Source organism: Capra hircus (genome assembly GCF_001704415.2).
Source record: "Capra hircus breed San Clemente chromosome X unlocalized genomic scaffold, ASM170441v1, whole genome shotgun sequence".
Classification (NCBI taxonomy): Eukaryota; Metazoa; Chordata; class Mammalia; order Artiodactyla; family Bovidae; genus Capra; species Capra hircus.
The window spans coordinates 30,182,016-30,209,339 of NW_017189516.1; the positions used below are offsets into that span (position 1 = coordinate 30,182,016).

Below are 27,324 nucleotides of genomic sequence, written 5' to 3' on the forward strand. Positions count from 1 at the left end.
TGCCTCCGGCGCTCCCAGGCTTCTGCGCCTGCGCACGGCAGTCCACCCCGCCCCTCACCCGGTAGCCGCGCGGGCCAGGTCTGGACATGGTGCTCTCTGAGCTGGCCGTGCGCCTCAACTGCGCCGAGTATAAGAACTGGGTGAAAGCGGGCCACTGTCTTTTGCTGCTGCGCGGCTGTTTGCAGGGCTTCGTCGGCCGCGAGGTGCTCGCCTTCCACAGCAGCCTGCTCGCCGCCGCCCCCGGCCTGGGTCCCCGCGCCGCCTGCAGCAGCGGCTCGCGGTGCAGCCCTCGCGCCCGCCAGGTGAGCACCTGGCCCGCGGTCTTGACCGTCGCCCCTCAGCCCGTCCCCTTCCCTGGGTGCAGTATCTCGTGCCCTCCCCGGAGCCGAACCGACCGCGTTACCCGAGGCTCCGAAGCCCAGATGCCGCCCTTCCCTCCCGGGCCCCTCCTCATCGCCGCCCCCTGTAGTTTCAGCCTCAGTGTCAGGTGTGCGCAGAGTGGAAACGGGAGATTTTGAAACATCACACCAACAGAAATGGAGACGTCCACTGGGGAAACTGTCGGCCGGCCCTGTGGCCGGTCGATGCCTGGGAGGTGGCCAAGGTAAGCATCTGCGGTCGGGAGGGTAGAAGGAGTTGGCCTACCAGGTAGGCGTTACCTGGAGCCCGGGGCTTCTGTCCGGTCTCTATAGAAGCTGAAGCCTCACAAGCGGATGCAAAGAGAGAGATTGGGCTTTTGATCTAGTGTCTAGGTGGTTCAGGGCTGTTATATCGGACCCAGCGCAGCTTGGTGAAGTAGAAGATTTCAACAGGTGTGGCTGGGGCAAGGTGTGGAGCGAGCATCCTGAACACAGGCGCAGAGGAAAGAGCAGGCAAGGCGTTTATGAGAGTAGGCTTCCTGAATTGCTTGTTCTGTCTGTAGGGTGCCATGTAGATGGCAGAATAAAGCAAAGAAAGTTGGGGCAAAGATAGGACCATGAGTGCGCAGCTAAGGCATAAAACTTTGGGGAGGATGGTTGGGGTAGGCAGCAAGATAGAAGGGGGTTTATTAGGCCTGTTTTCAGGTCTTGGCGCTGTGACTCACTAGCTGGGCAGGTGGAGGAATTTTTTTGACTTTTTGGTATTTGCCAGAAGCCCAGTAGGGGGTGGGAGGGGCCTGTTGAAGTCACCTCCGAACCTGCATTCACCTTTGGAGGTGCCTGGGAAGCGGGAATCAGAAGTGCAGTCCTGGGCCAGCCTCTGTTCCCTAACCTCAAAAATGAGGAAATTGGACTATATCAGTGACCCCCAGACTTTTGGCTATCACGGAGCAGTCATTACACCCTCTTCCTCTCTCTCTCTTTTTTTTTTTCCTTGCTGCCATAGAATTGCCAGCTTCTACTTTCACCTAGAGAAGAAGACTTAAAACTCTACCCTTTACTGGTGTAGAGTGAAGGTCCCTCAGCTGCTGCTTTCATGCCCTCAGAATCCATTTGAAGCCCTTGCCACCTGTTTCTGCCACTCTTTCCCCTCATCACTGCTGTCACTCGCAGACCTAGTCAAACCCCATCTTCTCAGTTTCTAGACTCCCCGCTTGAGCATTCTCTGATTTCATCCACCTCAGCCTCCCACTTGCAGGCTCACATCTGGGGCCGTGTCAGCACAGGGAGCTGTGGTGTCCAGCAGCCTCCTTACTCTTAGCACACTTGTTAACATCTCCCGCCCCATCTCCCTTGTCCCTATACAGTGTTCACAGCTCTGAGGTTTCCCCTGCTTTCCCAGTCCCCAGCAGCCTTGGCCTTCCCCACGTCCTTTGTCTCCTCGGCTAGCCCAGATTCCATGGTCCGTCGTTCTGTTTAGTCCTTTGCAGTTTTCTCGGCCTTTATTCTCCTTTCTCTGCATTGGCCAGGCCCCAACTCCGGCCTTCCTGACAGCATCATCTACTTCAGCTCGAAGGGAGCTGATCAGTTTCGATTTCAGTTCTTAATCACCAGCCCCCGCCCAACACCCTGCCCTCAGGCTCTGTCTCTCCCTGGGCTCCTGTTTCCCAGAGACAACTGTTAACTGCCCTTCCCTCCACCCTCCATCCCAGTTTCTAATCTTGCTCTTGCTTCCTGGAGTTCACGGATAGCCCCAGATACCTGCTTCCTCGTCTTTCTGCCAGACTTACCAACCTATCTCTGTGTGCACCATCTTCTTCCTTCTGCTACAAAGAAGGAAGGGCATCTCTCCTCTTACTACCCTGTCCCTCCACTTGAGTGTTGGACCTTATCCCCTCCCACCTGCCCAACGACTTTGAATCTCCAGTTATCTACTCTTCTGACCTGCCAGCTTACTCCTATAGTCTTACTCCAAATAGTCTTAGTATTGCCTTGGTCTATTCAGTTTTTTAAAAGAAAAGAGATTCAATATAGAGTTACTATATGACTTAGAGTTACTATATGACTTAGCAGTGCTATTCCTAGGCACATACCCAGTGAAATTGAAACATACAGCTGCCCAAAAACCTGTGCACAGATATTCAAATAAGTAGTACTATACACACTAGCCAAGAGGTTGAAACAACACAAATGTCCATCAACTGATGAATGGGTAAGTGAAATGTGGTCTGTCCAGACAATGGAATATTATTTAGCCATAAAAAGAAATTAAGTATTTGTAACATAAAGATACTAATGGGGGCAGAGGGTGAAGTACTGATACATGCTCTATCTTTTCTTGAACCTTGAAAACATGCTAAGTGGAAGAAGCCAGTCATATAGTTAGTGTATGATTCCATTTATATGCAATGTCCAGAACAGGCAAATCTATAGAGGCAGACAGTAGACTAGTGTTGCCAGGGCCTGGAGGAGAAGAGGGGCCAATAGTTGATGGGTAGAGGGTTTCTTTTGGGGGGTGATGAAAATGTCCTAAAATCAACTGTGGCAATGGTTGCACAACTTTGAATATACCAAAAACCAGTGAACTGTAAATGCTTAATTTTTTTTAATGAGGTGTAGTTTCAAGCATACAACATAATGATTTGATCTATGCTTTGTGAAATGGTTATCATGATAAGTCTAGTTAACATCCATTACTATGTGCGGTTACAATCTTTTTTTCTTCTGATGCAAACTTTGAAGACCTATTCTCTTAGCAACTTTCACATACTACATCCCCAGGACTTACTTATTTTAAGACTGGAAGTTGGTAACTTTCGCTTCACCCATTTTGCCCCCTTCCTCCACCCTCTCCAACCTCTGGCAACCACCAGTCTCTTCTCTGCATCTGTGAGCTCGGGTTTGGGGGTTTATTTTAGGTTCCAGATATAGTGAGATCATATGGTATTTGTCTTTCTGTGACATTTCACTTAGCATAATGCCCTCATAGTCCATCCATGTCATTGCAAAGAACTGTATACTTTTAAGTGGGTGAATTATAATAGTATATGAATTACATCTTAGTAAAGCTGCTTTAAAAAAAATTTTGAATAAACACTTGGAAAATAAACTGTAGAAGGAAATGAAAGCTCCCCTTATCCATTCCCTTCTGCTCTCTCCCCATTTCTCTAACTGCCTCCCATATGTATTCCCGGTAGAACCTCTCAAAAAGTGCGTTATGCCTAATTCTCTTTTCCTCCAGTCCCACTGACTCTTCAACCCACTACCCCCTGGCTTCCGCCGCCCCTGCCCCTCCACTGCATCTGTCTTGTCGGGCACATGTGACCTTCAGCTCTCCAGCTTCCTCCTTCCTACCTCTCAGACATTCAGCACTGCCACACTGCCTGCCACTCCTCTTCCTGAAACCGTCCCGGCCGTGAGACATCTTCCTCTCTGACTATCCTCCTGTCCCCCCAACTCTTCCTCCTCAGGCTCCTTCTGAATGTCCGTTAGCCTTCCATGGGCCTCTTCTGTTCCCCGCTTCTCCTCCCCTCGTGGATATTGCCCAGGCCCGTGGAGTGAGATATTAAATACTACATTTCTGCCAACAGAACAGCTCTCTGCTGTCTTCTGTGCTCTGGAGCCCATCTCTGTTACGTGACGCTTTCACTTCCTCACTTCCTGGGCACTTTGTCTTCTCAAGCAGGATTCTTCATCTCCCCCTCCCAGCCTGTCCCCGTGCCCCACCACCAACCACCTACAATCATTCTTGCTTCATCTCTTCCCCCCTTTCCCCCTCATATTTGTACTTGCAGATTATTTTTGGAATCTTCCTCACCCTTTCTAGGTCATGGCTCTGGACCCCTTCTCCTGCCAGCCTCCCACCTGCCTGCCTCTGCTGCTCTGTTCACCCTTGATGGAGGATGTGCAGTCTTCATGTGGGAATTAGATCACTTTCTTCCCTTGCCCAAAATCCTTGGATGGCTTCCTGATGTCCTTAGAATAAACTCCAGACTCCATGTCAAGGCCAGTAAGGCCCAGCATGTTCTGGCCCCTGTTTATTTCTCCAGCCTCTTCTACTACTCAGTGAGGAGACAGAAGGGGGTCCATGCATGCATGCTAAATCATGTCTGACTCTTTGTGACCCCATGGACTGTAGCCCACCAGGCTCCTCTGTCCATGGGATTCTCCCGGCAAGAATGTTGGAGTGGGTTGCCATGCCCTCCTCTGGGGGATCTTCCCAACCCAGGGATCGAACCCGGGTCTCTTATGTCTCCTGCATTGGCAGGCAGGTTCTTTAGCAGTGTGCCACCTGGGAAGCCCTTCAGGAGTGGGTAGTGAGAGGCAATCTGGTGTGTCTCTCACCGTGTGCCTGTCACATTTGGAAGGCAGCAGTGGTCGATGCCATTTTAAGAAACAGATGTCAGCGGTAAGGAGGCAGTGGAGCCTCCTCATTGGCTTCTGGTCTGAAGAATGGAAAAAGTACTAGAATAAAACCTTCATGTGGAGAAACCTTCATGGGGTTTATTTTGGTGAGAAAATGCCAGACTGGACATACCTTGTAAGGGGCAAGAGAAACTGCCTGGTCTTAAGTCAACCAAGGCCCCTCTCACTTTGGATGGCCCTCTCAACCATGTTTCTTTTCTTCATTTCCTCTCCATTTCATCATTCCTTCAAATTAGTTGGCCTGTGATACATTAGTTAAGTTTTTGGTTAACATTTGCAGCATCCATAATCAACTTCTTTCAGTGGGTGGGGACATGGCAGTGTCTGTTAAGATAGAGACAGTGATGGGGGCTTCCCTGGTGGCTAAGATGGTAAAGAATCCGCCTGCAGTGCAGGAGATGTGGGAGATGTGGGTTCGATCCCTGGGTTGGAAAGATACCCTGGAGAATTCCATGGACAGAGGAGCCTAGAGGGCTATAGTCCCTTACAGTCCAGGGGGCTGCAGAGTCGGACACAACTGAGCAACTAACACTTTCACGTAGTGTACAGTATACAAATTCTCAGTCATATGAAGCCAGGGTGTGTCATTCAACCACTATCAAGAAGAGAAGCCTGATTCTCCTTGCTGGGCATTGGCCCCGGCCACGTGCCTTTTTCAAAATAGCACTATGAGCAGCACTATAGGAAGTGGCTGGTTGCCTGCCTACAGAAACGTGTTTGTAGTCAAGGCAGCAGGTCTCTTTATTTAGAGTTCTTTTTGTGAGTCATTTTTCATATGTCATCTCTTTTAGTCCCTTAGCAGGAATGTACTCTTTTGTGGCTTGGTAAAGTTGGTGCATTCAGACATAAATTTGGAAATATTTCAGGAAAGAAATATACTCAAGCCTTGTTAAAACACCATTTTGTGGGTCCACACCATAAAATCCTACCAAAGTCAAGATCATGCTAGAATGAGGCCGTTCTGTTGTATCTAGTATCTCACACCCTGGGACTCCATCTGTAATGCCTATGTAGGTTCTGCTTACCTTACACCATCAACATCATAATTGCCAACATTTGTGGCCTGTGTATTCTCATGTGCCCAGAGAAGGCAATGGCACCCCACTCCAGTACTCTTGCCTGGAAAATCCCATGGGCAGAGGAGCCTGGTGGGCTGCAGTCCATGGGATTGCAAAGAGTTGGACATGACCGAGCGACTTCACTTTCACTTTTCCCTTTCATGCATTGGAGAGGGAAATGGCAACCCACTCCAGTGTTCTTGCCTGGAGAATCCCAGGGACGGGGGAGCCTGGTGGGCTGCCATCTCTGGGGTCACACAGAGTCGGACACGACTGAAGTGACTTAGCAGCAGCTGCATCCTGATGTGCCAGGCACCATGCAAGTGCTTTACCCGCATTGACTCATTTAATTCTCAAAACATCCTTCAAGGTAGATGAGGACAGTTACCCCCGTTTACTGATGAGAGATCTAAGGATAGATAACTAGCCCAAGGTCACGCAGTTGACAGGTGGCAGAAGAGTGTTTTGCAGCCCAGCTCTGTCACATTCCAAAGCCCAAACTCTTCACATTCTACCACCATACTGAACTTTCACTTTGGAGCAAAGTATTAGTTTTAAATTATCTTAAAAACTCAGCCATTGAAACTTAAGGGGGAATAAAGGGGTGTTTTCTACTCCTTTCTTTCTTTGCATGCTCAGTCCTGTCTGATTCTTTGCACCCCGCTGTGGAGTGTAGCCCGCCAGGCTCTTCTGTTTATGGGAATTCTCCAGGCAAGAACACTGGAGTGGGTAGCCATTCTCTTCTCCAGGGGAATCTTCCCAGCCCAGGGATCGAACCCTGGTCTCCTGCCTTGCAGGCAGATTCTTTTACCACTGAGCCACTGGGGAAGCCTGCTTCCTACGCCTGCCTCCTGCTTATATGCCGTTAAGAAAGGACAGTTAGCTCAGGTGTGGAAGTGTCTCTACCAGCAGGGGGACAGATAAAGCAGCTCTTCAGTTACTGCCCTGGGCTGAGGCTTGGCTGACGCAGTGTTTCCTGACTTGCATTGTGGACTCATGAGGCTCTAATTTAACTTCAGCAAGAGAGTTTCAGTTGTCCTTGGGGAAACAGGCAGATAACGTTTTTTGTTCCACTAGCCCCGTGTAGATAGATGTCTCTGGCTTGGAGGAGACTCATGAGCCTCTTGGGCCTCCCCTGCTGCAGGCCTTCATGCCCCGAGGACTGGCAGACAAAACGGGACCTGAGGAATGTGACGCAGTTGCTCTTCTGAATCTCATCAATTCCTGCGATCACTTCGTGGTTGATCGAAGAAAAGTCACAGAGGTAAGAACCCTCACATTGCCAAGCAGATGCTGCCAAGCAGGAACCACACCCTGTGTTGCTAAAGCAGCCACGTGGGTGGAGCTCACAGTCTTTCCCCCAGACAGTGGTGCACAGAGGAGTTAGACTTGGGTCCACCGTTGGCATTGCTGAGCAGGTGAGCAGCGCTCTCGTCACATGTACCTGCTGTGATGTCTGGAACCCCCGTGTGAAAGCAGCTGACCCTTCAGCTCTCCCTGATTGAACTTTCCCAAGTTGTTAAACAACCTGCCGTTGTACTGTGTGTCACTAAACTGGCAAACCTCAAATTTCTCCTCCCTGTTCTGTCATAAACTGAGGCAAAGTAATTTTCCATATTAAAAAAACAAATACAGAGCAATGCATCATTCTCTCCATTGGATGCTAGTATTTGAGTCCTGCCCTTCTCAATCTCATTGGCTAACAGTTGAAAGACCAAGTTGAAAGTAAAAGTGTTAGTCATTCAGTCGTGTCTGACTCTTTGCGACCCTATAGACTATAGGCCTCCAGGCTCCTCTGTCCATGGAATTTCCCAGGCAATACTGGAGTGGGTAGCCATTATCTTCTCCAGGGGATCTTCCAGACCCAGGGATTGAACCTGGGTCTCCCAAATTGCAGGCAGGTTTTTACCATATGAGCCACCAGGGAAGCGTAAACAGTTGAAAGACCAAGTTACTTTGACCTAAAGAAAATATAAACATGAGTAGATAAACAGTGTCAGAACAGATCACTGTGCTTGTCAGACATCCTCTGGGAGATTTCAGCTGTCTCTGTTTCACCAGAGGATAGCGCTGGTGCATTTGTTACTCTGAGGATCATTAAAAAGTGTATATGGCACACACAGATTATTTATAATCGGTGCAGAAATGCATGTATATTTTGCTAGCATGCCAGCGGCCAAAGGGACTGAGAGTCCTTTACCATCAGCAAAGACAAAAACTGTCACAATAAAAAACTGACCCCTTTGATAGCTTTTCATTAAGAATGTGGAAGACTGGGCAGGAATTATATATTAACATTAAAAGAGTTTTGCATTGTCTGCTTCAGCCTTTGGGTATTTTCAGAGCCAGTAGCCAATACTCTTGCTGTTTGGCAGGTGTTTAAAAAAATGCGTATTTATTTTTGGCTCTGCTGGGTTTTCGTTGCTGTGTGGGCTTTTCTCTAGTTGCAGCAAGCAGGGGCTCCTCTCTAGTTACAGTGTGTGGGCTTCTCATTGTGGTGGCCTCTCGTGGAGCGTGGGCTCTGGGGCTTCAGTAGTTGTGGTGCATGGGCTCAGTTGTTCCAGCTCACGGGATCCAGAATGCAGGGTCAGTAGTAAGGCCATGGGCTCAGCTGCCCATGCCCATCACCATGGAGGCATGTGGGATCTTCCCAGACCAGGGATGGAACCAGTGTCCCCTGCATTGCAAGGCTGATTCTTAAGCACAGAACCACTATGAAAACCCTGGCGGGTGTTTTTAAGTTAGGGCATTTGGAGGATTGTGTAAGAGAGATTCACCCAAGAGTTCAAGGAGTCAGGACAGTTGTACTCTTGTTTATATTTCTTACCTTGATTAATTTAGTCTTCAAATGACAGGGGGTTGAATAAGCCTTGGCAACACCTGCAGGCCACACACTTGTGGATTTTAGAATGAACAAGGCCTTTCTGTGATTTTTCTCTGGAGCTCCAAAATCTCAGTGTACCCCACTGTTGGATTTTGAAGGTTTCTCTCTCTCTCTCTCTTTTTTTTTTTTGGTCTTTCTGTAGGTGATTAAGTGTCGTAACGAGATCATGCATTCTTCAGAGATGAAAGTATCTTCTGTATGGCTACGAGATTTTCAGATGAAGATCCAAAATTTTCTAAATGAATTCAAGAATATCCCAGAGATTGTGGCAGTATACTCCCAAATAGAACAGGTAAAAATTACATTTAGCAGTTCTGGTATAAAGAACTAAGGGGAGGTAAAAGAAGCCACAGTCACTTATTTATTTATTTTTCTTAATATATATTTTTTATTGAAGTATAGTTGATATACAGTGTTTCAGGTGCACAGCAAGATGATTCAGTTATACATATACATGTATGTTATTTTTGAAATTATTTTCGATTATAGGTTATTACAAGATATTGACTGTGGTTCCCTGTACTATACAGTAAACCTTTGTTACTTGTTGCATATCTATTTTTTAAATTAGAAATCTAGCATTTTATTCATACTAAGTCAAACAAGTGGAATCAAAATGTCATTAAGTTTTTAGGCAAAAATTCATGTTTTCTTAAAATATATATATTATACAAATTATTTATATATATGTATACCAAAGCTTGAGAAAAATATCAAAAAACAAAGACATGGAGAAATTGGAAAATATAAACAAAATCAAGTGGAAATTTTGAATATGAAATAGAAAAAATGAAACAAGCCAGATAAAAGTAAAAGATCATCATATATTACAGTTCACAGTCACTTATTTAGAATTTAAAGCTTATTAGATTTAAACAAAATTTTAGAAAGTAAGCATGTTGACATGAAGTCAGAATTGTGATTCATCTGAGCAGCTTTTCTGTGGTCACGGGATGATATTAGAATGGATCCAGTCAACAATGTTTAATTATAAATTCTTCCCTGGTAGGGCAGCTGGTAAAGCATCCACCTGCAATGCAGGAGACCCTGATTTGATTCCTGCTGCTGCTGCTGCAAAGTCGCTTCAGTCATGTCCAACTCTGTGCACCCCCATAGACGGCAGCCCACCAGACTCCTCTGTCCCTGGGATTCTCCAGGCAAGAACACTGGAGTGGATTGCCATTTCCTTCTCCAGTGCATGAAAGTGAAAAGTGAAAGTGAAGTCGCTCAGTCATGTCCGACTCTCAGCGACCCCACGGGCTGCAGCCCACCAGGCTCCTCCACCCATGGGATTTTCCAGGCAAGAGTACTGGAGTGGGTTGCCATTGCCTTCTCCGGATTCGATTCCTAGGTTGGGGAAATCCCCTGGAGAAGGGATAGGCTACCCACTCCAGTATTCTTGGGCTTCCCTGGTGGCTCAGACAGTAAAGAATCCTCCTGCAATGTGGGAGACCTGGGTTCAATTCCTGGGTTGGGAAGATCCCCTGGAGAAGGGATAGGCTACCCACTCCAGTGTTCTTGCCTGGAGAATTCCATGCACTGTATAGTCCATGGGGTTGCAAAGAGTTGGTCATGACTGAGTGACTTTCCCTTTCACATTTATGTAACCCAGTGGAATATCTCTCTCTTTTTTTAAAAATGTATTTTCCATTCAGTTCATCTATTTGTTTGGTAACCCAACAGCTGTTGACATCTGACTGGGCTGTTTACATCCCTGAGGAAGATCAGCGAGATGGGTGTGACAAAGGAGTTTACCTGAGTGAGAGCCAAGTAAACGAGATAGAAATGGAATTACTAAAGGAAAAACTTCAAGAGCTCTATCTTCAAGTAAAAGAACAAGAGGTGTTGCCTGAAGAGGTAAAAAAAAAACAAAACCAAAAACTCACTATATCCTCTATGTGAGTAAACAAAGTCAAGAAAGGCCCCAGGGAGGAAGAGTAGCTCATTTTAACTTGTCACCAGTTATGTTTCTGATTGAAAAGTCAAATAATTTCCAGACATGAATATTCTTTTGGCATAAAATACTGTTACCCTTAAATATTTTCACTTGATCAGCAAACATTTGGGTGCCTAGTATGTGCCACTGAGTGGAAAACTACAGGCAGGGTGACCACGGAATCCTGAGCCTCAGGCTCTGGGGAGTGTCTGCAGGTCAAGGTGGGGAGAAGGGGTTGCAAAACCAGCTTTGCTGAGAGATGCTATTTCACTGGGTGGTGGTGGTGGTGGTGGTTCAGTCGCTCAGTCGTGTCCGACTGTTTGCAGCCCCATGTACTGCAGCCAGACCTCCCTGTCCATCACTGGGACTAAGAATCAAATCAGAGTTTGGAAAATTGGCAAGAGCAGAAGGGCGTTCTTGGCAGAAGAAACAGCACTTGCCAAGGCATGAAAGACTAGCCTGGGCTGGACAGTGACAAAGCAGTGTAGGAGGGAGGTATGGTCAGGTATGACGGTGGTCTGGCAACTCAAAGCCACATTTTGAAAGGTTTTCTGTGCCGCACTAAGAGGTTTGGACCTTATTCCCTCAAAGCAGTTGGCAGCCAACAGAGGTTTTAAAGCAAGAGAGAGTAAATGAAATAGATTAGATCATGGCTTTTGCAAAGTGAAGTCTTAGTGCAATCAGAGGTTGAAGACAAGCCAGGAGGCTCTTGTAGTTGTGTGAGGATGAGAGAAAAAGGACATAAGCTAGAGGTGTGCAGGGGACAGGGAGCCAAGTTCTGGAGGCACTGCCGGGCAAAGCTGATGGCTTGTAGTTGCCAGTGAGATTTCTTGGACCCAGCAGGAGGTGGCAAAGTTTAAAGGATCAACAAGGCTTCTAGCTCTGGACACTGCAGGCTAATGAGGGTCTCAAGTACAGGAGCTAGGAATCTCCTTTGTTACAGGCAAGGTATTTAAAAAAGTTAAGAATAATAGAATTATATTGTTGTAAAGTTTAGAAATATCCTGCTGGATTAGAATTCCAGATTCCCAGGAGATTTTGGACAGGTCATTTTATCTGTCCATTCCACTTCGTCCAAGGAAAGTAGCGTGTTTTATTTATTTTTTAATAGGCTGATTTTGAACTTTACTTTCTTTTGACTTGTTTATTTTGTGTTGGAATATAGCCAATTAACAATGTTATCATAGTTTCAGGTGAACAGCAAAGGGACTCAGCCATGCATAGACTTATATCTGTTCTCCCCCAAGTGCTTTCCAGGTGGCTGTAGTGGTGAAGAACCCACCTGCCAATGCAGGAGACAGAGACGCAAGTTCAATCCCTGGGTCAGGAAGATCCCCTAGAGAAGGGCATGGCAACCCACTCCGGTATTCTTGCCTGGAGAATCCCATGGACAGAGGAGCCTGGCAGGCTACAGTCAGTGGGGTCACAAAGAGTCGGATGTGACTAAAGTGACAGCACGCACACATTGTCCTGCAAACTCGCCTCCATCCAGGCTCTCGTATAAAACACAGCATATTTTAGTACGAAGTATGTACTTCCTGTTTGAGGCCATGCTCTGTACTGGTCCATGTGCCTTTGTTAAGTCGCCTGACCCTGACCCAGGTGTTTCACTCAGCTTGATGGACTCCTTTGGCACAGGGACTGGATACCACTGGTTTGGGGGCACACCCACCGTGGCACTCAATAGGTATTTAAGATGATGAAAAAGACTGTGAAATCTGTCTTCTAAATCCATCTGTTTCATCTGGCTTTATTTGAAAATGCCATTAGAACTAACCCCCAAAGTCGGCCAACAGATGAAAACCAGGCGCTCAGGCTCATGGACCCCAGGTCATCAGAAATTCTGTCTTCTTCCTTGAGGGAGCTGCAGTTCTTTTCCTGTTCGCGTAACAAAGAGCAAAATGCATCAGTAGCAACACACTGAAACCAGGAGTCTCTACCAGTTGAGAGTAGGAAGGGACCCTGGCAATTTGCTGCTTTACAGCAACCCTGAGGAGCATGTGCTGCTGCGTGAGAGGCCTCAGGGCTGGGGCATGAGGGCTGGCCCAGGGGTTGCCCCCCTCTGACCCTGAGCCTGCCTTTCCACATGCCACGCAGTGGTTATCCTGTCTCCTGTCATGTCATCAAGGAGCTAGCAATTGGAAATTTTGACCCCTCATTATCTCTATTTCACAGAGAAGAAATTGGGGTTAATTGACTTGTCCTCTGGGTCCCAAAGTCTCTAGATAGGGGTGATAAATTCTCATTTTTCATGCTTTCTGTTCAGTAGACCATGGCATTTCTTTTGATATTTCAATTGATCACAGTGTAAGTTTGGCTTGATTGGCACGTTATCTCAGAAGCTGCAGGTTGTCTATCCACGATGCGTGGAAAGGACTTCTTTTGAAATTTTAGCACCATGTATGATTATTCACATTCTTTCGGGTTAGTTTCCAAAGTCAGAGGATTTGATAAACCAAATTTCAGTGACTGGAAAACACTATGAATTGCATGACGCATCACTGATTCAGTTACTTTCAAAGAAAAAAAACGCTGCTCATTTACTGTAAGATACATGGTGGGCTTCCCAGGTGGCGCTAGTGGTAAAGAACCCACCTGCCAATGCAGGAGACTAAGAGACACGGATTCGATCCCTGGGTCAGGAAGACCCCTAGAGGAGGACATGGCAACCTGCTCCAGCATTCTTGCCTGGAGAATCCCATGGACAGAGGAGCCCAGAGGGCTATAGTCCATAGGGTTGCAAAGAGCTGGACACGACTGAAGCAACTTAGCATGCAAGCTCGTGCTATGAATCGTAAAGTGCAATCTCATTTGAGATGTTAAAATATGAGAAAAAGTGCAGTAAGGAATCAAGAAATACAGTGGTTGTATTATGAGCATGGGACTCTTTTGGTGAATGTTTCTGGTGTTCGTTAGAGCTGCAGGGCTAGGGTGGTTCACCTCAGAGCCAAATGGGAGCAGCCCTTCACCCAAGAGCCCTTCACACACATCTGCTTTGTTAGGATCTCGGGGGCTCAAAGTTCAGCAAAAGAACGTCGAGCGCCGTAAGTGGCTAACAAACATGTAAAGACCTTGCACATCGTTTTTTTTAAATTGGAGAATAATTGCTTTGCCGTGTTGTGTTAGTTTCTGCTATGCAATGACGCGAATCAGCTCTATGTATATATACATGCTGTCCCTCTTGAGCCTCCCTCCCACCCCCACTGTCCCTTCCCGTCCCTGTGGGTCATCGCAGAGCACCAAGCTGAGCTTCCTGTGCTATATACAGCAGCTCCCCGCCAGCCAGCTGGTTTACACACCGTAGTGTATATATGTCAGTCCTACCCCTCTGTGTCCATGTGTTTGTTTTTTAAAATCATTACTGATTTTTTAAACCCTGGTGGGGGAGCCACTTTCATAGGGAAGCTTGGGGAGAAAGGACAGCAACAGAATGCAGTCGAGGCAGGTGGGGAAAGGATGTAATTGACACTCCATTCGTTAAAGTCCAGATTTAGTTCATGAGTGAGTGCTGACGTGTGCAAGGCACAGTTCTAGAAGCTTGGCGTGCATCAGTGAACAAAACAAAGGTCCCCATGGGGGAGACAGATGGTAAACGGTCCATGTAATAAGTAATGATGGGGCATTTAGAAAGAGGAGGACTGTGTGGAGCAGAGTGTGGGGATCAGGAGTGGCCGAATGGGGACAGATGTTGGGCTGTGACAGGTGGCAGATCTGGAGGAGGAGCGTTCAGGCCGAGGGCATGGCGATATGAGCAGCATAGGGGGAGTGTGGTCGGAGCAGATAGAAGGGAAGCCTTGTGAGCCATTGGGGGGACCCAGGCTCTTCCTCCTGAGATGGCAGCAACGCTGCAGGACAATAAAAGGAGTACACTGGCCGCCATGTAGAGAATGCTGTCCGGGGACCAAAGACGGAACTAGGGAGATGTTAGGAGGCTGCCACAGTTACCTGGTCAGAGGGTGCTAGTTCGGCCAGGGTGGAAGGGTGAAGAGTAGAGGTGATGAGAAGAGGGGGGCACACATGGCGTGTGAGAGAAGGAAAGGCGTCAAAGACAAGTGCAGGGGTTTTGGCTTACGTGCTGAGAGTACTCACTAACCATCTTTTGCCTAGAATAGTGCCTACCAGGCACATAGTAGGCTCAGAATTGTTCAATCACACAGTCACGTCTGACTCTTTGCTACCCCATGAACTGCAGCACGCCAGGCTTCCCTGTCTTTCACTGTCTCCCTGAGTTTGCTCAGATTCATGTCCATTGAGTCGGTGATGCCATCCAACCGTCTCATCCTCTGTTGCTCCCTTCTCCTTCTGCCCTCATTCTTTCTCAGCATCAGGGTCCTCTCCGATGAGTCAGCTCTTCGCATCAGGTGGCCAAAATATTGGAGTTTCAGCTTCCACATCAGTCCTTCTAATGAACATTCAGAATTGATTTCCTTTAGGATTGACTGGTTTGATCTTGTAGTCCAAGGGACTTTCAAGAGTCTTTTCAGCACAATTCACAAGCATCAGTTCTTTGGCATTGAGCCTTCTTTATGGTCCACCTCTCACTTTCGTACATGACTATTGGAAAAACCATAACTTTGACTGCATGGATCTTTGTTGGCAAAGTGGTATCTCCACTTTTTAATAACACTGTCTGGGTTTGTCATAGCTTTTCTTCCAAGGAGCAAGCATCTTTTAATTTCATGGCTACAGTCACTGACCGCAGTGATTTTGGAGCCCAAGAAAATATGATGTCACTGCTTCCACTTTTTCCCCATCTATTTGCCATGAAGTGATGAGACTGGATCCATCTTAGTTTTTTGAATGTTGAGTTTTAAGCCAGCTTTTTCACTCTCTTCTTTCACACTCATCAAGAGGCTTTTTACTTCCTCTTTGCTTTCTGCCATTACAGTAGTATCATCTACATATCTGAGGTTGTTGATAATTCCCCTTGGCAGTCTTCATTCCAGCTTCTGAGTCATCCATTTAACTCTCACGATACTTTTGTTAAATGATTGTCAGAAGGAAGGAATGTACCAGATGTAGTGCGATGTGCTTTTAGTAGATTATATCTAACCCTTGCAAGAATCCTGGTTGTCAAATGTATGGTCATCCTCTATTTGCATATATGGAAATAAGCTCAGAGAGGTCAAGTCTTGCCCAAAGTCACACAGCTAGTTAAGTGACAGAGCTGGGTTTCAATACCCAAGTCTGTCCAACTGCATTCCATACTTTTCTAGTGCTTAGTTTTTCCACCTTTACTTCCTCTTCCCACTTAACATATAAAGGTGCACAAGACTTCCCCATTCTTAATAATTAAAAAAACTCCTTTTGACTCTATCCTCCCCCCAAGCTAAAATAATCACCTCTGTGAAGCACATTTCAAGAGCAGAGAGGGTCAGGAGGTGACAGCATAAAGGATCATAGCTCTCAAGACATCAAATGAGAAGGTCTCTGGGGAGGGAGGACCCCAGTCCATCTTAGTGCAGAGACCAGGCCAGCATGGTCTCAGGCATCTGACGAGAATGCAGTAGTGGGAAGGACCCCGGGCTGCATCTAGAATGCCTGGCACAGGCAAAAAGCGCTAACAGTGCAGTACCCACGGTGACTAACGTCCACTGTGAATAACATCACTGATATAAGCTTCGTTGCACATCTTTTTGGTTTCCAAATTTATTATTTAAGGGGCTTCCCTGGTGGCTCACTTGGTAAAGAATCCTCCTGCAATGTGAGAGACCCCGATTCGATTCCTGAGTCAGGAAGATGCCTTGGAGGAGGGCATGTATTCTTCCGTGGAGAATTCCCGAGGACAGAGGAGCCTGGCTAGCTGCAGTCCATGGGGTCGCAAAGAGTCAGACATGACTGAGCGACTAAGCACAGCACACATCTTTCAGGCGGGGCTTCCCAGGTGGCTCAGTGGTAAAGAATCCACCTGCCAAGCAGGAGAGGCGAGTTTGATCCCTGGGTCAGAAAGATCTGCTGGAGGAGGAAATGGCAACCCACTCCAGTATTCTTGCCTGAGAAATCGCATGGACGGAGGAGCCTGGTGGGCTACAGTCCATAGCGTCACGAAGAGTTAGACACAACTTAGTGACTAAACAACAACAGCAACAGCAGTCTTTCAGGGGCTGTAGGCTTGTTTCTAGCCATGTAATAAACAGTTCCAGCTAGGACTTCCTGGTGGTTCAGTGGTTAAGACTCTGAGCTTCCACTGCAAGGGCTCGAGTTCGTTCCCTGGTCAGGGAACTGAGATCGCATATGCCTGGCCAAAAAATAAAAATAAATTGAAAAAAAAAAAAAAAACCCAGCTCCAGGTGAAGGGAACATCCCCATCTACTTAGTAACCTACCTGAAGACCTCAGCTTTGTTCCCTGTTCATCCTGGCCCCAAGTCCCTGCCAGTCTTCCCCTCCTTCCCATCTCTGGCAGCCATTATCCTGCATCTGACTCTCTCATTCTCTCACGTCGCAATAACCTGGTGCCTGCTTGTGTTCTCCACTAGGCGTCCGGAACCAGAATCAATTGGGGACATCTCTAAAATTAAAGAACCACCACTCTGCTAGGAGTAGGGTACTCCATCACTTTTTGATCATCTTGACCTAGTTTGGAATTGGGGGGTCCCTTATTTGAAAAAAAAATTCACCATACCCCCAAAAGGTTAATAACTTTCCTCTTTGTGATAAGCACAGTGACCAGTTGAGGGTATCCTGGGATAAGCTGAGTGAAAACGTGTCTGTGGTACTATTCTGAGAGTACATACTTTTATTAAGTTTAAATGTCAGGAAGTATGTTACTGATGGGAGTTTAAATTGCTGTAACCTCCAGAGATGACAGTTTTGGCAAAATCTATTAACATTAAAACAGAAAACTCTATTAATTAAAACTCCATTCTGCTTCTAAAAGTAGATCCTAGAAATAACCTGTCACTTTATGCAAAATGACACATGTCCCAGGTTAGTTACTACAGCAGCATTTCTCTTAGCAGAAGGCTTGAAATAATATGTTAAAATATGAAACATCCATAACTAGAAAACTGTTTAGCCATTAAAAAAAATGAGGCCACTCTTTATATTCTGATACAGAAAAAGAAATCAGTTACATAACATCTAATATGCTGCCATTTGTGTTTTTGTAAGATGTATATGTGCCCATTACATCTCAGTAAAACTGGAATTTTAAAAATGTGTGCACATATACATGTGTTCACATGTAAATGCATGGAGTATCTCTGGAAGAGATACAAGAAACTTCACTGTGGTCACCTCTAACAGGAGCTGAGTGACTGGGGACAGGATGTGAAAGAGAACCAACTTTTTACCTTGTACCCTGTGTTCATTTTTAATTTTATACCAGTATATTTACTACTAGTGAATAGGTATGTATATTTTATAAATACTGAATAGTAATAAATGTACATATGTAGACATTTTTAATAGTCATCAGTTCAGTTCAGTCGCTCAGTCATGTCCGACTCTTTCCGACCCCATGAATCGCAGCACGCCAGGCCTCCCTGTCCATCACCAACTCACAGAGTTCACCCAGACTCATGTCCATCGAGTCAGTGATGCCATCCAGCCATCTCATCCTCGGTCGTCCCCTTCTCCTCCTGCCCCCAATCCCTCCCAGCATCAAGGTCTTTTCCAGTGAGTCAACTCTTCGCATGAGGTGGCCAAAGTACTGGAGTTTCAGCTTTAGCATCAGTCCTTCCAAAGAAATCCCAGGGCTGATCTCCTTCAGAATGGACTGGTTGGATCTCCTTGCAGTCCAAGGGACTCTCAAGCGTCTTCTCCAACACCACAGTTCAAAAACATCAATTCTTCGGTGCTCAGCTTTCTTTACAGTCCAACTCTCACATCCATACATGACCACAGGAAAAACCATAGCCTTGACTAGACGGACCTTAGTCGGCAAAGTAATGTCTCTGCTTTTGAATATGCTATCTAGGTTGGTCATAACTTTTCTTCCAAGGAGTAGGTGAGGTGAAGTCACTCAGTCATATCCGACTCTTTGCGACCCCGTGGGCTGTAACCTACTAGGCTTCTCCGTCCATGGGATTTTCCAGGCAAGGATACTGGAGTGGATTGCCATTTCCTTCTCCAGGGGATCTTCCCGACCCAGGGATCGAACCCGGGTCTCCTGCATTGGAGGCAGACGCTTTAACCTCTGAGCCACCAGGGAAGATAAGCGTCTTTTAATTTCATGGCTGCAGTCACCATCTGCAGTGATTTTAGAACCCAAAAAAATGAAGTCTGACACTGTTTCCACTGTTTCCCCATCTATTTTCCATGAAATGATGGGACCGGATGCCATGATCTTCATTTTCTGAATGTTGAGCTTTAAGCCAGCTTTCTCACTCTCCTCTTTCACTTTCATCAAGAGGCTTTTTAGTTCCTCTTCACTTTCTGCCATAAGGGTGGTGTCATCTGCATATCTGAGGTTATTGATATTTCTCCTGGCAATCTTGATTCCAGCTTGTGCTTCTTCCAGTCCAGCATTTCTCATGATGTACTCTGCATAGAAGTTAAATAAGCAGGGTGACAATATACAGCCTTGACGTACTCCTTTTCCTATTTGAAACCAGTCTGAAACACACACTGAAACCATACTCAGAGAAAACTAGTCAATCTAATCACACTAGGACCACAGCCTTGGCTAACTTTAATAGTCATACATGTGTACAAAATTCAAAATGAAAGAGCTCTATATGTGTGACTGTATACACTTATATGTGTTTGTGTATATATTTGTGTATCTGTGTATATACATATATGTGTATGTATGTGCATCTCTTGCATTGACAGGTAGATTCTTTACCACTGAGCCTCCAGGGAAGCCCTCGTATGTATGTGTGTATATATATTTAATTATAATAAATGGATACAAAATTCAAAATGAAAGGGCTTCATTTTATTTTTTATATACATATATATCATAGTTATATGTATATGTATACATATATAGATATGTATATTTATATATGTATATAAACACACACATATAGGTATATACCTATTCAGGAAGTTTTACAGCAAAAAAAAAATCTTTAAAAATGTTTTTCTAGGGGACTTCCTATATTTATATGACATCATCTCATATAGATGCCCCAAAAAGGGAAAAAGATGTTTTTTACCTTGTGGTAAGATCACTTAAGATTTACTCACTTACCCATTCCCACCTCTGGTAACTGCAAATCTGATCTCTTTTCTTAAGAATTTATATTTTTGTTTTTGTTTTTGATTCCACATATAAGTGAGATCATGGAGTGTTTGTCTCTCTCTGCTTAACTTATTTAACTTATCATAATGCCCTCCAGGTCCATCCATGTTGTCTCAAATGATAGGATTTCCATCTTTTTATGGCCAAGTAATATTCCATTGTGTATATGTACCATATCTTCTTTATCCATTCATAAGTTTATGGACACTCAAGTTGTTTCCTTGTCTTAGCTATTGTGAATTATGCTGCTATTAACATGTAGATGTAGATATCTCTTCAGCATGATGTTTTCATTTTCTTCAGATACCTTCTCAGAGGTCAAATTTCTAAATCATATGGTTCAGTTCAGTTCAGTTCAGTCGCTCATCGTGTCCGACTCTTTGCGACCCCATGAATCTCAGCACGCCAGGCCTCCCTGTCCATCACCATCTCCCGGAGTTCACTCAGACTCACGTTCATCGAGTCCGTGATGCCATCCAGCCATCTCATCCTCTGTCGTCCCCTTCTCCTCCTGCCCCCAATCCCTACCAGCATCAGAGTCTTTTCAATGAGTCAATTCTTCGCATGAGGTGGCCAAAGTATTGGAGTTTCAGCTTTATTTATTTATTTGCATTTTCAGTCTCTTTTATTTATTTATTTTTAAAATTTTACTTTATTTTACTTTACAATACTGTATTGCCTTTGCCATACATTGACATGAATCCGCCATGGGTGTACATGAGTTCCCAATCCTGAACCCCCCTCCCACCTCGCTCTCCTTCCAAAGAAATCCCAGGACTGATCTCCTTCAGAATGGATTGGTTGGATCTCCTTGCAGTCCAAGGGACTCTCAAGAGTTTTCTCCAACACCACAGTTCAAAAGCATCAATTCTTTGGTGCTCAGCTTTCTTCACAGTCCAACTCTCACCTCCATACATGACCACTGGAAAAACCATACCCTTGACTAGACAGACCTTTGTTGGCAAAGTAATGTCTCTGCTTTTGAATATGCTATCTAGGTTGGTCATAACTTTTCTTCCAAGGAGTAAGCCTCTTTTAATTTCATGGCTGCAGTCACCATCTGCAGTGGTTTTGGAGCCCCCAAAAATAAAGTCTGACATTGTTTCCACTGTTTCCCCATCTATTTCCCATGAAGTGATGGGACCAGATGCCAGGATCTTCGTTTTCTGAATGTTGAGCTTGAAGCCAACTTTTTCACTCTCCTCTTTCACTTTCATCAAGAGGCTTTTTAGTTCCTCCTCACTTTCTGCCATAAGGGTGGTGTCATCTGCATATCGGAGGTTATTGATATTTCTCCTGGCAATCTTGATTCCAGGTTTTACATCATTTCTTGTGATGTACTCTGCATATAAGTTAAATAAGCAGGGTGACAATATATAGCCTTGATGTACTCCTTTTCCTATTTGGAGCCAGTATGTTGTTCCATGTCCAGTTCTAACTGTTGCTTCCTGACCTGCATATAGGTTTCTCAAGAGGCAGGTCAGGTGGTCTGGTATTCCCATCTCTTGAAGAATTTTCCACAGTTTCTTGTGATCCACGCAGTCAAAGGCTTTGGCATAGTCAATAAAGCAGAAATAGATGTTTTTCTGGAACTCTCTTGCTTTTTCCATGCTCCAGCAGATGTTGGCCATTTGATCTCTGGTTCCTCTGCCTTTTCTAAAACCAGCTTGAACGTCTGGAAGTTCACGGTTAATGTATTGCTAAAGCCTGGCTTGGAGCATTTTGAGCATTGCTTTACTAGTGTGTGAGATGAATGCAATTATGTGGTAGTTTGAACCCTCTTTGGCATTGCCTTTCTTTGGGATTAGACTGAAAAACTGACCTTTTCCAGTCCTGTGGCCACTGCTGAGTTTTCCAAATTTGCTGGCATATTGAGTGCAGCACTTTCACAGCATCATCTTTCTGGATTTGAAATAGCTCAACTGGAATTCCATCACCTCCACTAGCTTTGTTCATAGTGATGCTTTCTAAAGTGATCACACCATCGTGATTATCTTGGTTGTGAAGATTTTTTTGTACAGTTCTTCTGTGTATTCTTGCCACCTCTTCTTAATGTCTTCTGCTTCTGTTAGGTCCATACCATTTCTGTCCTTTATGGAGCCCATCTTTGCATGAAATGTCCCCTTGGTATCTCTAATTTTCTTGAAGAGATCTCTAGTCTTTCCCATTCTGTTCTTTTCCTCTCTTTCTTTGCACTGATCGCTGAGGAAGGCTTCCTTATCTCTTCTTGCTATTCTTTGGAACTTTGTATTCAGATGCTTATATCTTTCCTTTTCTCCTTTGCTTTTTGCTTCTCTTCTTTTCACAGCTATTTGTAAGCCCTCCTCAGACAGCCGTTTTGCTTTTTTGCATTTCTTTTCCTTGGGGATGGTCTTGATCCCTGTCTCCTGTACAGTGTCACGAACCTCATTCCATAGTTCATCAGGCACTCTATCAGATCTAGTCCCTTAAATCTATTTCTCACTTCCACTGTATAATCATAAGGGATTTGATTTAGGTCATACCTGAATGGTCTAGTGGTTTTCCCCACTTTCTTCAATTTCAGTCTGAATTTGGCAATAAGGAGTTCATGATCTGAGCCACAGTCAGCTCCCGATCTTGTTTTTGCTGACTGTATAGAACTTCTCCATCTTTGGCTGCAAAGAATATAATCAGTCTGATTTCGGTGTTGACCATCTGATGATGTCCATGTGTAGAGTCTTCTCTTGTGTTGTTGGAAGAGGGTGTTTGCTATGATCAGTGTGTTTTCTTGGCAAGACTCTATTAGTCTTTGCCCTGCTTCATTCCGCATTCCAAGGCCAAATTTGCCTGTTACTCCAGGTGTTTCTTGACTTCCTACTTTTGCATTCCAGTCCCCTATCATGAAAAGGACATCTTTTTGGGTGTTAGTTCTAGAAGGTCTTGTAGGTCTTCATAGAACCGTTCAGCTTCAGCTTCTTCAGCATTACTGGTTGGAGCATAGACTTGGATTACCCTGATATTGAATGGTTTGCCTTGGAAACGAACAGAGATCATTCTGTTGTTTTTGAGATTGCATCCAAGTACTGCATTTCGGACTCTTTTGTTGACCATGATGGCTACTCCATTTCTTCTAAGGGATTCCTGCCTGCAGTAGTAGATATAATGGTCATTTGACTTAAATTCACCCATTCCAGTCCATTTTAGTTTGCTGATTCCTAGAATGTCGACGTTCACTCTTACCATGTCCTGTTTGACCACTTCCAATTTGCCTTGATTCATGGACCTGACGTTCCAGGTTCCTATGCAATATTGCTCATTACAGCATTGGACCTTGCTTCTATCACCAGTCGCATCCACAACTGGGTATTGTTTTTGCTTTGGCTCCATCCCTGCATTCTTTCTGGAGTTATTTTTCCACTGATCTCCAGTAGCATATTGGGCACCTACTGACCTGGGGAGTTCCTCTTTCAGTATCCTATTATGTTGCCTTTTCATACTGTTCATGGGGTTCTCAAGGCAAGAATACTGAAGTGGTTTGCCATTCCCTTCTCCAGTGGACCACATTCTGCCAGACCTCTCCACCATGACCCGCCCGTCCTGTGTGGCCCCATGGGCATGGCTTAGTTTCATTGAGTTAGACAAGACCATGGTTCTAGTGTGACCAGATTGGCTAGTTATCTGTGATTATGATTTCAGTGCGTCTGCCCTCTGATACCCTCTTGCAACACCTACCGTCTTACTTGGGTTTCTCTTACCTTGGACATGGGATATCTCTTTACGGCTGCTCCAGCAAAGCGCAGCCGCTGCTCCCTGCGTTGGACGAGGGGTATCTCCTCACCACCACCCTTCCTGACCTTAAACGTATGGTATGTTCCTTTTTAAATCATATGGTAGTTCCTCTTTAAATTTTTTGAAGATCCTCCATACTGTTTTCCAAAGTGTGTGCACCAATTTACATTTCTATGAACAGTGCTCATGCACCCCTTTTCTCCACACCTTCACCAGCATCTGTTCTCTCTTTTTGAGGATGACCATTCTAAGAGGTATGGGGTGATACCTCATTGTGGTTTTAACTTGCATTTTGCTGATGATTAGTGCTGTTGAGCACTTTTTCATGTACCTGTTGGCCATTTTTCTTTGGGAAAAAGCCTGTTTAGGTCCTTTGTCCATTTTTAACTTAGGTAGTTTTTGTGCTATTGAATCATATGAGTTCTTTATATATTTTGGATATTAACCCCTAAAAGCAAAAATTTTTAAGGAGGCAAGTAAACACTCACTTGTATGGTCCCCAAACCAGCTATCGGTAGACACAGGAGCAGGACTCAGTCTTGGAGCTAGTTAAGTTTTTCCTCTGAATTTCAAGTCTGGTATAAAATTAGCTAAGCTGTGCATTGTATGGTTTCTTTGTACAGATCTTAAACCAACTGGAAGTGGTGAAAGAATTTCTAAGAAACAATGAGGATCTTAGAAATGGTCTGACAGAAGATATGCAGAAGCTGGACAGCCTCCGTCAACAGCATCTAAAACCAGATTCAAAGGAACCTGGGGTACAGACACCTGAAGGGAAGGCCTGAGGTGGGTTTAAGCATATGATATTTAAATAAGGACTGAATGGCCTTGTCTCTTTGATGTCTGTTCCCTTAGGTAAGGCCATAGCACACATGGTCTCATCTGAAGTCTCACTGTGTCCTTGTTATTTGAAAGAAAGAACACGGAGCTTTGTGCTCTTTCTAATTGATGGGTCTCACATCTGAACTGATTCAAAATAAACTCCCTGCCAGCTTTGTTTAGTCAAGTATACCTGAAGTCATTCGGCTAGCCTGACATGAATCAACTTTATGACAATCAAAAAGCGCTTCAGTCCTAAAATGATAGCAGTGATGCCTTGCTCTTAGCTGTGACGTTAATAATGGCAACTTGTTACTTTTCATAAGGAAAGCTCATTAAAGTAATGGTATTCAGTGTTTTACTTTTTTCCCTCATGAAGAAAATTAAATGTTCTCTTCTATTTTAGGTCGACCTTCCACAAAGATCAGGCGTGTTCTGTGAAAGTTGCCCAGGCTTCCATCTCAGGCATCTTTTCTGGGCAAAAGGAAAAACTCTCCTGAGTACTCCACTCAAACAAAAAGGGATTTGTATTGTCTTCTCCTGGACTTCCTTTGACTCTTTGGGAGTATTATTTTTTTTTAACATTCACAAGCTTGGTGGTGTTATCTGTACCAACCAAAAAATATTAGATACTCTTGTACCAAACTTGGTATCATCCAGGGTTTTTTTTTTGGTTGTGGTTTGTTTTTCAGGTTTTGTTTTTCGTTTTGTGTTGCTCTTTAAAAGGTGACATTCTTTTCTGCTCCTAAAACTCTAACTGCTTCAACAGTAACTAGGCTTGTGTTCAGCCAGGCCTGTTGTGAAGGGCCACGCCGAGTTCTCTGCCCATTGGCACACACACCCTTGCCTCAAAGTCTCAATTGTGAGGATGCCCACAGGTGGGCTGTGATGTATTGATGTTGAGATAGAAATCCTTCCTTCTTGCCAGCATTTCCAGTTAGTACAGAACTGTGAGTTCCCCTTTCTGGTAGCCTGAGACGGTAAGACAGAGAGCTGGGCTGAGAACACAGTAACTTGACTGACAGCATAGGGGGAGGGCCCAGGCTGGTATCACAGCTCTTTCTGTTCAGTTATTCCAAGTGCTGAGTGCAGGGTGTGGTCCGTGTGTGCTTGATGAATATTCCTTAACTAAAGGGTCAGCTGATAGTGTAGAGGTATTCATAGATATAAATATTCATTACATTGTTAACCAAGATGGGTCCTTTGTTATGAGGTTTAAGAAGGAAATTTGAACATTCTTATGGAAGTTCAAAGACATCATTTTCTTTCAACAACTTCACAGATTCACTCTGTTCCTCTTACCCCAAAAGTCATCCACTTTCAGCTTTGTCCTATTTGTTTCTTGAACTGCAAACCCCTGTCCTGTTGTGTGCAGTAGTCTGTGGGATTAGCCTTACCCTCACCTTCCCCCACGTCTGCTCATCTCCAAAGCCAGTGGGCTTCCCTTGTAGCTCGGCTGGTAAAGAATCTGCCTGCAATGCAGGAGACCCGGGTTTGATTCCTGGATTGGGAAGATCCCCTGGAGAAGGGATAGGCTACCCACTGTAATATTCTTGGGCTTCCCTAGTAGCTCAGATGGTAAAGAATCCACCTGCAGTGCGGAAGACTTGGGTTTGATCCCTGGGTTGGGAAGATCCCCTGTAGGAGGAAATGGCAACCCACTCCAGTATTCTTGCCTAGAGAATCCCCATGGAAAGAGGAGCCTGGTGGGCTATAGTCCATGGGGTCACAAAGAGTTGGAGATGGCTGAGTGCCTAAGCACAAAAGCACAGCGGTGCTGAGCTAGGCCATGTTGCCCCTGGATCTTCAGGGACAGACTTGCCACATTCCCCACTGCCTGGAGAAAGCGCTTCCAGTCCGAGCCCAAGTGAAGCCCTGCTCCTTTGCTTACTCAGCTGCCCATCAAGGATGCGATTTTTAGGGAATGGGGGTGGGGGATATATTTGGTGTATTTTTACATTAAAATGCATTGAATGTAATTGTGTAAAACCTGGATGAATGCACATATGCCTGTAACCTCCTGCTTTCATCTTTCATGCTACTATTTGGTCTTTAATCTTGCTTTTTCTTTCTCCCTTCATTTCATGGAATACCTTTAGAAGACTTCAGTAATACAGTGGCAATTTTCTTTCATCTTGGAACCCCCCCCCAACCAAACGAAGAAACTTCATGAAATGTTTCATAGTTTCTAGATATAAAGTAACAAAACTTGGGATCAAATCAAATATTGATTCACTAACCAATTTAAGATCTGGTTTCTCGCCTTAGGAACTTTGGGTTATGAATACTTTCATTTCATTCCTCTTGTATCTATCTAGTTTTTCCTTATCTACCAAACAAACATTTATCAAGTGTCAGCCACATGTCAGGCACTGAAGTAGATGCAAAAGTGAAGATTTGTACAGTATGGACAATGGTATGCGAGCTCTCATCTTACTGGATTTATTGTCTGCTCTGATGAATTAAATGAATTCAGGGAATTCCCTGGTGGTCCAGTGGTTAGGACTCAGTACTTTCACTGCATGAGCCCCAGGTTCAATCCCTGGTGTGAGGGACTAAGATCCTGTGACCCACGAGGTGTGGCCAGCATTTAGTATAAGAAGACACGTCCAGAGGGGGCTTTAAAGCACACTGTGTGTACAGGAACATCAACCTTCTGGATCTCTGTGCGCGGGCACAGAGCGTGCACAGAAGGGTGTTCACAGCAGTCTTGGCAGGCGGCCATGGAGAGAGGACCGGTTAAATAATCACAGCACATCCATGTTGCTGAGAATTGCACGACTGTTAAAAAAGGAGGAGGTAAGGCTGCCATGCTTTGCTAGGAAATGATGTCTGAGACATACAGATGGAAAAGCAGAATGTATAACGATGCATAGCATGCTATAAAACTGTGGCGCTTTCA

General features: G+C 45.0%; 1 protein-coding gene and 1 non-coding gene across 3 annotated transcripts; one reads left to right on the top strand and one right to left on the bottom strand.

Annotated features, from left to right (window-relative positions):
* On the top strand, window positions 1–27,324 carry CXHXorf38 (chromosome X CXorf38 homolog). 2 transcript variants are annotated; one of them, XM_018043941.1, is made up of 7 exons: window positions 3–302; window positions 470–604; window positions 6,987–7,106; window positions 8,869–9,018; window positions 10,410–10,583; window positions 24,227–24,389; window positions 24,829–27,324. In XM_018043941.1, the coding sequence occupies exons 1-6, from the start codon at window positions 87–89 to the stop codon at window positions 24,386–24,388; spliced, it is 957 nt and encodes a 318-aa protein (XP_017899430.1). In that variant the 5' UTR covers window positions 3–86; the 3' UTR covers window position 24,389; window positions 24,829–27,324. The 2 variants fall into 2 exon arrangements, with proteins under 2 accessions (XP_017899431.1, XP_017899430.1); XM_018043942.1 differs by lacking the exon at window positions 470–604 and having other exon boundaries at window positions 1–302.
* On the bottom strand, window positions 18,744–18,815 carry TRNAW-CCA. Its single transcript has one exon. It is a non-coding gene; the product is annotated as a tRNA-Trp (tRNA).